The 12,036-nt window shown below is 46.9% G+C and overlaps 2 protein-coding genes across 4 annotated transcripts in view; one reads left to right on the forward strand and one right to left on the reverse strand.

The window, feature by feature from the left end:
• LOC114243699 (apoptosis-resistant E3 ubiquitin protein ligase 1) overlaps positions 1 to 12,036 on the forward strand; it is a 53,502-nt gene that overhangs the window by 31,160 nt on the left and 10,306 nt on the right. For 2 of the 3 annotated variants that reach the window (XM_089731719.1, XM_089731720.1), the window contains exons 13-16: positions 8,373 to 8,516; positions 8,615 to 8,788; positions 9,392 to 9,544; positions 11,813 to 12,007. In XM_089731719.1, the coding sequence (XP_089587845.1) occupies positions 8,373 to 8,516; positions 8,615 to 8,788; positions 9,392 to 9,544; positions 11,813 to 12,007 (666 nt within the window). The remainder of the gene's footprint in view (positions 1 to 8,372; positions 8,517 to 8,614; positions 8,789 to 9,391; positions 9,545 to 11,812; positions 12,008 to 12,036) is intronic. The other variant, XM_089731721.1, reaches the window with a different exon arrangement.
• On the reverse strand, positions 4,601 to 5,924 carry LOC149501720 (uncharacterized). The gene has a single exon (XM_089731732.1). It carries the CDS (start codon positions 5,922 to 5,924, stop codon positions 4,893 to 4,895), a length of 1,032 nt encoding a protein of 343 aa, XP_089587858.1. The 3' UTR covers positions 4,601 to 4,892.

Raw genomic sequence — 12,036 nt, forward strand, 5'->3', positions numbered from 1 at the left:
GTTAGTCTCGAGACACAGCGCTCGTGCTTTATTGATAGTATTTTCGATATTTTCTAAGTATGGTTTGAAATGTGATATATCTAATGGTATAAGTATATTAAGTTGGCCGCTGGATATTTTGATTTGACCCAAACTGTCCAAATATAGTCCGGAACTTGCATTGATTTGTTGTACAAATTCTTGTTGGATTTGACTCTTAGCTGACATGCTGGAAATGATATTATATAGTGAGAACAAGGATTTCTTATTTTACGAATTAAATTTTCTAAAAGTTATTTAAAAGACTATGAGATTAACTAGATAGGTATACGCTTAATCCTAATAGTATATTATTTAAAGATATTATGTTATTTAGCCCAAATCTATTACTTTAGCGAATAATTATAATTATACGTTTTCATTCAAAGTCGCGGGCTTAATTTCATCGTAATGGTGCCGCACGTGACGACGGTTTATCAATAGTGATAAAGTATTGTTACCGTGTATTTTAATCACCCTGTAAGGGCCTTTCCATACAGGTGATAAGGCTTTTCTTGATCTCAGGTGATTTTTGAGATATACGTAATCTCCGGTTTGGTAATATGCAGGGCGACTACGCGAGTCATAGTATGTTTTAGATATGCCCTTGGATTTCTGGATATGTTCTACTGCTTTTTGACGAGAGTATTTTAATCGATTTTGGAGCATCCGGACGTATTCGGGATATGTCGTTCCGGTCGGTTCTTGGAAGACTGAATTTGGTATGAAAGGTTTATTTCCAAACATTAACTCGTATGGTGTAAAATGAGTTGTTGAATGTACGGCCGTATTATATGCTAACATCGCGGTGTAAACATAGCGGGGCCAGTTATCTTGGCCTTCGTTTACATACGACTTGAGATACTCCTTGAGGGTAGAGTGACTCCTCTCAAGTGCACCCTGGGTCTGGGGATGGTAGGGCGATGACCATAACTGTTTGATCTTAAGGAAATTGCAAGTTCTTTGGAATAATTCGGAAGTAAAATTTGTGCCTTGGTCAGTTAGGATAATTTTTGGGATACCGAAAATGGAAATGAAGTGAAGGAGGCATTCGCTGGTTTCTTCGGCGGTTGTACTTCGGATGGGATATGCAGTGGAGAATTTCGTTAGATCATCTTGGACGGTTAGGATGTATTTCAGTTTTGCAGGACCTGCTTCTGGCAATGGACCGACGATGTCAAGGGATATGCGTTGACATGGTGCAGTTGACGTACTAGTGATCTGCATCGGGGCTCTGTTAATTTTCCTCAATGCTTTATTTTCTTGACATTGTTTACATTGTTTAACATAGGCTTCAATGTCGCTACGCATACCTTTCCAATAATAACTCTCCTTAATCCTGTTGAGCATACGGTTTGAGCCGAGGTGTCCGGCAATTGGGATGTCATGATTGTCGAATAAGATTTTCTTAATCTCCGTTGGAGACGGGTAGGTTACATTATTATGATATATATTAATTTTGATATCTGTATTATGGAATAGATAATTTAACATATTATAAATTTTAACAAACGAATGTTTTTCAAATGGATTTTTGAAATCTGTTATTCCTATGTCTTTTGTATTATCATTTATTAATAATTCATTGCGGATGCGTTTAAGGGTCTCGAATATTTCGGGATATGAAGCTTCATCAAAATGGTGAACTTTAATGAAAATTAAATAAAAAGTTTTATTATTTGAGTCAATTTTACAGAAGGAGTGTAATTCTTTTTCGATGTTAGGTATATTGCTGCCAGTCGGCAAATTACCTATGATTTCTTGGACATAAGGGTTGGATTCGTCGAGATCGATTGAGGTGGGTATTAAGAGTGTTTTCGATTGGCCTTTTAATAGGTTTTGATTATGCTCTTCTATCTGTACATTATAATGTTTATTAGAATCTGACATAGATTTGAGGAAAACAGAGTAGTCGTCAGTCATTATAGCGTTTTCTATTGGTGAGTCTGAGTCTCGAGGTTGTTCCACTGGGGATCGAGAAACTAGGTTTTCTGTATTTGCATCAGAAGGTGTAGAAGAGTTAGTGTTTGTGGAGTTTTTCCTAGGGATACAAGAAGGTGAACTTCCTATTAATGAGTTGTCCGTCGTGGGGTGTTGTCGAACGGATGAGGATGGATTTTCATCGTTAAGTTTGCCAGGGGATTTGTTTTCTGATGAACTATTCTTTCGAGCATTAATATCATCAAGATCAAGGAATGTAGGAGAAGAACCAGCATGGACGTCGAGGTCATTCAGTGTTAACGGACTAAAGGCGTGTTCTTCAGCGGATAAAGGATTTGGGGATAAGTTGGTTATTTCATCTGGATTAAATGAAGGTGGTGGTATTAGTAAGTCCATCAAATTTTCATCTAACCTCATACTTTGTCGATCTTCAATAATTTGATTTGATTCAGGAAGGTTTACAGGCTGGATGGGATTTACCGGAAAACGGGATAATGCATCGGCATTTGTATTGAGCTTTCCCTTTTTATATTTAATATCGTACTCAAATTCTTCTAGGATAAGTCTCCAGCGTACAAGCCTAGAACCAGGATCTTTACATCTAAATAGCCATTCTAAAGGCTTATGGTCTGTTATGACAGTAAAATGATGACCGTAGATGTATGGTCTAAAGATTTTTGTTCCAAAAATTACTGCGAGACACTCTTTTTCCGTCACGGTATAGTTGCATTCCGCTTTGTTGAGGGTTCTAGATGCAAACGCGATAGGACGGTCTTTTCCGATCTGTCCTTGGGATAGGATGGCGGAAATGGCATAATTTGAAGCGTCGCAGGTAAGCAGGAATGGTTGTGAAAAGTCAGGATACGCTAGGATAGGAGCTGATATGAGTTTGGATTTTAGGGTTTCGAAGGATAACTGTTGTTCATTTTGCCAGTTGAAGGCAGTGTCCTTTTTAAGAAGGGATGTCAGGGGTTTGGCTAACTTAGAGAAATCGGGGATAAAACGTCTATAGTAAGAGACAAGTCCTAGAAAGGATTTTATATCCTTCGGTGACTTCGGTGTGGGGAATTTTGCCACGGCTTGAATCTTATCAGGGTTCGGTTGTACTCCTTCTTCGTTGATAATATGACCTAGATACCCTACTTCTTTCCGGAGAAATTCGCATTTTTCCGGTTGCAACTTTAAGTTATAGTTCCTGATTCTCTCAAATACTTTACTGAGGTTATTGATGTGTGATTTAAGATCATAGCTATATATAACAATATCATCGAGATAAACGAAACACCTATTACCTTGTAGGCCAGAAAGACAATTGTTCATGAGTTTTTGGAATGTTGTAGGTGCATTTTTAAGGCCAAATGGCATTCTGTTAAATTGGAAATGACCTTGTGGCACTGAGAAAGCCGTCTTTGGTGCATCTAAGGGATCAATTAGAATTTGGTGAAAGCCTGAAGTAAGGTCGAGGGTACTGAAGTATCTGCTATTACCTAGTTGATCTAGTATTTCAGATATCTGTGGGATAGGATATGTCTCCCCGACAGTGATGTTATTTAGGTTTCTATAATCGATTACAATTCTCCAAGTTCGTTCCCCTTGTGAGTTTAGTTTTTTAGGCACGATCCATATGGGTGAGCTCCAGGGTGAGGACGATGGTTCAATTATTTTATCTTGAAGCATTTTGGTTATTTGTTTTTCTACTTCTTTCTTGTGGCATTCGGGGAAACGATAGGATTTTGTGTGGACAGGGATATCAGTAGTGGTTTTAATTTGATGTTTTAGGGCGGAAGTATAAGTTAATGTTTCTTCAGGTAAATGAAATATATCGGAATACTTACTGCAGAGTTCTGTTAAATTTGTTAGTTCTTCGACATTGAGGTGTTCAGTTCGTAATGAATTTATAACCTTTTGGGTGCGGTTATATGTATGTTCTACAGGCCCTTGGGTTAATATTGTGGCACAAGTGTGTAGTGGTTCGACTGTTAATTTTAGATTGGCATTAACATTTATTGGGTGGTCGGATGTATTCGCAACTGTGATGTTAATTTTGTTATTTTCTTTTACTTTTACAATACAATTAGCTATTAATAAGGATTCGGATAAGTGTTGATCTGTTATAATCCCTTCTTTTATTTCGGGGTTTTTGACTGTGCATTCGATTACGGTTTCAGTTCGGGGTGGTATGATATAAATTGGATCGAAGAAATGAAGATTCACACTGAATTTTTTAAAGTGAAGGGTATCGTTGTTGTAATCAATACTACATCCGAAAGTAGTAAGAAAGTCGGACCCTATTATCCCATCATAAGGCAAGTTGATATCCTTAATAACGTGAAATTTATAGCTAATGTGTTTCTTTACATCGAATTGTAGATTTAATTTAAAATGACCAAGTGTTGGTGTGGTATCATTTCCAGGGTCTATACCCTTAAGTTGGACAACTTCCTTCGTGAGTGACGGATACTTAAGTATACATGTTTCCTTTAATAGGCATATGGCTGAACCGGAATCAATTAAAAGGGTTATAGGGATATCCGAAATTTGTGTATGAACTAGGATGTGTGGTAATAATTTTTTTGTGGTATCGATATTAATTTCATATATGGATGTTGGATTCTTATTTTCTTTATTTAATTGAATAGGATTTTCGGTTTTGGATATTTGAGCGTTTCCGATTTGGGGCTGGTTACCCTGTTGTGTAACGACTTTATTTTTTTGAAATTCGTGCGTTTCCGTTTTGGGGCTGGTTACCCTGTTGTGTAACGACTTTATTTTGGATATTTGTGCGTTTCCGATTTGGGGCTGGTTACCCTGTTGTGTAACGACTTCATTTTTTAATATTTGTGCGTTTCCGGTTTGGGGCTGGTTACCCTGTTGTGTAACGACTTTAATGGTGTCTGGCCTTAGCCGTCTCGTGCGACACCTTAACGGGACGTCTATTCGTTTAAAGCTTCGGGATATTTTACATTTTCATCTACAATTTCTTCTACGTAGTTTACGTTTCTAAAGTTATAATTAGGATTCGATCCTGAAGGTCTGTTGTGTGGTTGCACGTTATAGCGGTTATTGTAGAATTCTCGCTTCTTGCAATCTTGTATATCGTGTCCTATCGTTTTGCAATACCTACAGAATGCATTTTGAATTTGACCTCGTGGATGAGGAGTAGGCATGCGTTGTTGAATAGCAGGGAAGCGCGGTGAAGGATATCTGGGTTGATGGAATCTCGGCGGTGGTCGCCTAATGTTGTTAATATTTGTTCTTGGATCAGGTTGAGGGATAAATCTTTTATATAGCATTAGTTGGATTCTTTCTTCGGAAATAGCGAGACTTATAGCTGTATTTAAGTTTTTGGGGCTACGACACCTTACTATATTTGATAATTGTGGATGTAGACCCATCAAAAAGTGGTGTAATGCAAGGTCTTCCATCGCTGCGGTGCGTCCTACGATTTCCGCTTTTTTATTATTACATGCTAGGGAGACCTCTGTTAGCAGTTGTGATAAACACGATTCTACTCTGAGTGCGAATTGACTGACGTTTTCTTGCGGGCCTTGTTTACTCTCTTGAAGCTCGGCTAGTAGATGAGTATAATGTTTTTGTTCCGAGAATTGTGTTCTCAAGAATTCTCTGAGTTGGTCCCAGGATGTAAAGTCCTTGACCGAGCAAGCAAGCTCCGCTTTACCTTGGAGTTGACTTAGAATATATTTAAACAGTATAGGTTTTTGTGGTTCCGTAGCCAAATCATGGGCGTTAGTGCAATTTATTAAGAACGAGTTTAGTGTTTCACGACAACCGTCATAGGATTTGATAAATTTAAATAATGTGTTTAACTCCATATTAATATGTTGTACAGAAGTTGACCTTGTCACCCTTGGTGACTTTACCGGTTCGGGGGATGGAGGTAATTCTGGGATGTCTAAGTGTAATTTATTGTCTTCGGACTTTGATATTGTGGCACCCTTAACCATTACGATGAAACAATTTGATGTTTTGATATTTAAAGAAATTAATAAACAGTGTCATCAAGATCTATTAACTACAATTAAAGTTATTTTGATTTAAATTCGGACATAGACATAAAATATAAAATGGTTTTATTTTCTATCAAGGATCCCTAACTTAATTATTAATTTGCAATGACCAGAGACTTACAGGTTTAAGATAACGCAGCTCAAAACTGCAACTCGGTGCATTCCGGACCGATAAGGCGACGTCTGGACGTGGATGTCGTATTTCGATGATTTTTATTTGCAGATGGATATTCAAATTTCTGCACTAAAGTTTGGGCGTTCTTGGATTTGGATGTTGAGATTGTGGTCTTCTTCTTTGAATTAGATTTTCTTCTTCGAGTGGATTTGATGAACTGTTAGCACTTGAAGTTTTGTTCACTTTTCACCGGGCACGGCACAGTTTATAAAGTTTCAGTTTTTATGTTTTTGGGATGCGCGAACTGGCGATTTTCGGATCCCACCGCTGCCACCAATTTGTTATGGGAATTCTCTCTGAGGTCGTTTTAAAAAAGGAAAATTCTTAGGACACAACTATTTATTAGATATTGGATAATATGGATAATGACACTCAGAGTAATCCCGGCAGCCGCACCCGTACTCTAACACAGTTCACTGACTACTGACCGTTCTCCGGTCTCCTATCAAGTCTCTACCTCGGACCGTCTAGTCAGCGGTTCGAGGGTGTCAGCAATTTAGGGTTCGGTAGGGATATATAACAGCGCGCAACGACCGACAAAGAGGCAGCACAATCGGCCTCGCGTTCGGCAGCGTTCGACATCTGTCTCTCTCCTACTTGAGTGAGCGATGCATCCGCGTGGACAGCTGCTATACAATAATACATTTACATGTTTTTGTCAAGTATGAAGTTCAGTGAAAAGTGAATGTGGTGTCAATTGTCCATACAAAATATCTATTAAACAAATAAAATTAAAACTTTCTTTTGAAAAATGAAACCATTCCATCAGTATTTTCTTATGATGTTGTTACGTTCAATTATCGTCAATAAACCGACTTTACAGACAACCGATTTTTTTTATAACTGAACGGTTATGTCGATAGAAGCATAAAAAGAGTCACAGGTTATCAATTTTTGAGGAATAGATTTTGTATGTCACGTTGATGACGTCATTACCTTGATAAGCGATTGTATTTACGAATTAATTATTTAAAAAAAATATTAGATTGCATTCAATAGTTTTTTTCAAATATTTTCTTTTTATTAGTGGTCGCCCAGCGGTCGAAATTCGACCATAATTAATTTAAAATACAATTTTGAACATTATTAAAATTCTATTGTCAAAGACTATACTCGCCAAGGCTACACTATAGATAAATAATGTTAACGACAAACAATATTAATCTATTCTCAATTTGACCACAGACTTTAACATAAAAAAAGAGTATATATACTTACGTGTGTGTGTCAAATAAATGGTAGTGTGTGTATGATTTGATTGATTTAATGTATTTTTTATGCATAATTAAAAAAAAATTAACATTCTGCACTCCTTCTCTATACTCTCTATAAGTGTGGGAAATTTCACAATCCTCGGTCCGCGCAATTTTCGTAAAAAGGGGTACAAAGTTTTTGCTTCACGTATTAATATTAATATATATGTAATATTATCAATATATATTATTATCAATATCATCGTCCATAATTATTAATAAAATATTTTGTATCTCAGGAATGTGGACAAGATAGGATCTTATTTTTGCAACGTTTCGGTCTTTTATAAGACCTTCATCAGGCATCTGAAAATTACACATATTGATAACCAACAATATAAAAATTACAATTGTCAACACTACAATATTTACCATAATATGAATTCCAACAATCACTATCCTACACTGCACAGTTGCCTTAGTCATGATAAATTAATACAATTAATTTTAGATCTTCTAGAATCTTTAATTTTAGAAAGATTTTTAAAATTTAATTTTAGAAAGATTTCTAAAAGTAAAAATAATAATTAACTAATTTATCAGCTTTGTTGATTTGTATTAATTTATGATGACTAAGGCAACTGTGCAGTGTAGGATAGTGATTGTTGGAATTCATATTATGGCAAATATTGTAGTGTTGACAATTGTTATTTTTATATTGTTGGTTATCAATATGTGTAATTTTCAGATGCCTGATGAAGGTCTAATAAAAGACCGAAACGTTGCAAAAATAATAATGTAATTTGTTATTATGATCCTATCTTGTCCACATTCCTGAGATACAAAATATTTTATTAATATATATAATATATCAATACCCACTATATTAAAATGAATGAATCATTTGATAAAAACATATTTTTAGTTAAATTATTTACTTAAAATTTTACAGGATAAAATATATAATTTGTTACTTAAATAAGTGATTGTTAATACACACAGCGGATCGTTTTGCAGCTAAAGCACTTCGAGTTCGCTGGTAAGATGGTCGGCAAGTGTCTGTACGAGAGCGCGCTGGGCGGCTCCTACCGGCAGCTGGTCCGCGCGCGTCTCACGCGATCCTTCCGCGCGCAGCTCATCGGCCTGCGCGTGCACTACAAGGTGCGCCCCGTCCCCTGCCTGCCCCCTGTACGCTCCCAACCCCCGCCTGCCCACTGACCGCCCCCGGCCCCCTACTCACCTACACTAACCCGTTGCAGTACTTCGAACAAGACGACCCGGAGCTATACCTGTCCAAGATAAAGTACATCCTGGAGACGGACCTGGACGCGGCCGAGCCCGAGCTGGAGCTGTACTTCGTGGAGGAGGAGTACGACGGCGCCGGGCAGCTCGTCAACACGTGCGAGCTGGTCCCCGACGGAGCGCGCACACGGGTGAGCCCCGGCGGGACCTTCATACTAAGCGCTGTCTAGCTCAGCTGGTGTTATAGTGTCACTGTGAGTAATCAGGTCGATTTCTCGTTGTATAGTGTAACGGTCGTCCTATCTTCAACTGCTCCGCGACAGAGTATTAATTACGGATATTTCTAAGTTACAATACCATAATACAATTGCTAGTGCCGGTGCTACGTGCGGGTCAGGCGGGAACACTTCAACACAAAGGGTTTTATTTAATAATTTACTCAGTACGTATAGCCACGCCGCGTCGGACCCCGCGGGCGACTTGTGCCTAGTACGGCGGCATCCAACAAAAATAGCTGATAGCATGACCCCAAAAATTCTCATAAACCAAAAATTATTGAAATGGAAAATATTTTAAGTTCAACAGCTATCTATATAACATACATCAATATCGAAGAGAAGTAATATTTGATCAAAAATTTTGTAATATATTGTGTCGACACTTGGTTGCCAATACGCGTAAGTAAAGGACCACAATGTCGCGCGGGTGACGTCCACTCACGGAACGTGTTCGTCCCGCGCGCCCCTCCACCCCTGCGCCGCCAGACGACGATCGCAAGTGTGTTGGTGTCCCAGGTCCGCAACAGTACGAAGCTGCAGTACCTGGACCTGGTGGCGCAGCGGCGGCTGGCGGCCCGCACGCGCGCAGAGACCGACGCCTTCCTGCGCGGCCTCACGCTGCTCGTGCCCGACAACCTGCTCGCCATCTTCGACGAGAACGAACTCGAGGTGAGCACGGGCGGGGGTGCGGGGCGGGGGAGCGGGGCGGGGAGTGGGGCGCGGGGCGAGGCTGACGGCGCGCTTGTGCAGCTGCTGGTGTGCGGCACGGGGCGGGGGTGTGGGGCGCGGGGTGTGGGGCGCGGGGCGAGGCTGACGGCGCGCTTGTGCAGCTGCTGGTGTGCGGCACGGGGCGGGGGTGTGGGGCGCGGGGTGTGGGGCGCGGGGCGAGGCTGACGGCGCGCTTGTGCAGCTGCTGGTGTGCGGCACGGGGCGGGGGTGTGGGGCGCGGGGTGTGGGGCGCGGGGCGAGGCTGACGGCGCGCTTGTGCAGCTGCTGGTGTGCGGCACGGGGCGGGGGTGTGGGGCGCGGGGTGTGGGGCGCGGGGCGAGGCTGACGGCGCGCTTGTGCAGCTGCTGGTGTGCGGCACGGGGCGGGGGTGTGGGGCGCGGGGTGTGGGGCGCGGGGCGAGGCTGACGGCGCGCTTGTGCAGCTGCTGGTGTGCGGCACGGGGCGGGGGTGTGGAGCGCGGGGTGTGGGGCGCGGGGCGAGGCTGACGGCGCGCTTGTGCAGCTGCTGGTGTGCGGCACGGGGCGGGGGTGTGGGGCGCGGGGTGTGGGGCGCGGGGCGAGGCTGACGGCGCGCTTGTGCAGCTGCTGGTGTGCGGCACGGGGCGGGGGTGTGGGGTGCGGGGCGAGGCTGACGGCGCGCTTGTGCAGCTGCTGGTGTGCGGCACGCGGCGGGGGTGTGGGGCGCGGGGCGCTTGGTGTGGGGCGCGGGGCGAGGCTGACGGCGCGCTTGTGCAGCTGCTGGTGTGCGGCACGGGGCGGGGGTGTGGGGCGCGGGGCGCGGGGTGTGGGGCGCGGGGCGAGGCTGACGGCGCGCTTGTGCAGCTGCTGGTGTGCGGCACGGGGCGGGGGTGTGGGGCGCGGGGTGTGGGGCGCGGGGCGAGGCTGACGGCGCGCTTGTGCAGCTGCTGGTGTGCGGCACGGGGCGGGGGTGTGGGGCGCGGGGCGAGGCTGACGGCGCGCTTGTGCAGCTGCTGGTGTGCGGCACGGGGCGGGGGTGTGGGGCGCGGGGTGTGGGGCGCGGGGCGAGGCTGACGGCGCGCTTGTGCAGCTGCTGGTGTGCGGCACGGGGCGGGGGTGTGGGGCGCGGGGTGTGGGGCGCGGGGCGAGGCTGACGGCGCGCTTGTGCAGCTGCTGGTGTGCGGCACGGGGCGGGGGTGTGGGGCGCGGGGTGTGGGGCGCGGGGCGAGGCTGACGGCGCGCTTGTGCAGCTGCTGGTGTGCGGCACGGGGCGGGGGTGTGGGGCGCGGGGTGTGGGGCGCGGGGCGAGGCTGACGGCGCGCTTGTGCAGCTGCTGGTGTGCGGCACGGGGCGGGGGTGTGGAGCGCGGGGTGTGGGGCGCGGGGCGAGGCTGACGGCGCGCTTGTGCAGCTGCTGGTGTGCGGCACGGGGCGGGGGTGTGGGGCGCGGGGTGTGGGGCGCGGGGCGAGGCTGACGGCGCGCTTGTGCAGCTGCTGGTGTGCGGCACGGGGCGGGGGTGTGGGGTGCGGGGCGAGGCTGACGGCGCGCTTGTGCAGCTGCTGGTGTGCGGCACGCGGCGGGGGTGTGGGGCGCGGGGCGCTTGGTGTGGGGCGCGGGGCGAGGCTGACGGCGCGCTTGTGCAGCTGCTGGTGTGCGGCACGGGGCGGGGGTGTGGGGCGCGGGGCGCGGGGTGTGGGGCGCGGGGCGAGGCTGACGGCGCGCTTGTGCAGCTGCTGGTGTGCGGCACGGGGCGGGGGTGTGGGGCGCGGGGTGTGGGGCGCGGGGCGAGGCTGACGGCGCGCTTGTGCAGCTGCTGGTGTGCGGCACGGGGCGGGGGTGTGGGGTGCGGGGCGAGGCTGACGGCGCGCTTGTGCAGCTGCTGGTGTGCGGCACGGGGCGGGGGTGGGGGCGCGGGGCGCAGGGCGCGGGGCGCAGGGCGCGGGGCGTGGGGCGCGGGGCGAGGCTGACGGCGCGCTTGTGCAGTTGCTGGTGTGCGGCACGGGGCGGGGGTGTGGGGTGCGGGGCGAGGCTGACGGCGCGCTTGTGCAGCTGCTGGTGTGCGGCACGGGGCGGGGGTGGGGGGCGCGGGGCGCAGGGCGCGGGGCGCAGGGCGCGGGGCGTGGGGCGCGGGGCGAGGCTGACGGCGCGCTTGTGCAGTTGCTGGTGTGCGGCACGGGGCGGGGGTGGGGGGCGCGGGGCGCAGGGCGCGGGGCGTGGGGCGCGGGGCGAGGCTGACGGCGCGCTTGTGCAGCTGCTGGTGTGCGGCACGGGCGAGGCGTGCGCGGCGGACTGGCGGGCGCACGCGCTGGTGTGCGGCGCGGGGCGGGACTGGGAGCGGCTGGTGGGCTGGTTCTGGGCCGCGCTCAGCAACTTCAGCACCGAGGAGCGCGCCCGCCTGCTGCAGTTCACCACCGGCTGCTCGCAGCTGCCGCCCGGGGGATTCCAGGTACCATTCTTTTTGTTATTTCTTTATTG

Source organism: Bombyx mandarina, chromosome 12 (genome assembly GCF_030267445.1).
Source record: "Bombyx mandarina strain Sakado chromosome 12, ASM3026744v2".
Lineage (NCBI taxonomy): Eukaryota > Metazoa > Arthropoda > Insecta > Lepidoptera > Bombycidae > Bombyx > Bombyx mandarina.

Excerpts from the sequence above, each read along its gene's own strand:
- LOC149501720 (XM_089731732.1), bottom strand. The coding sequence starts at position 5,924 with ATGGTTAAGGGTGCCACAATATCAAAGTCCGAAGACAATAAATTACAC.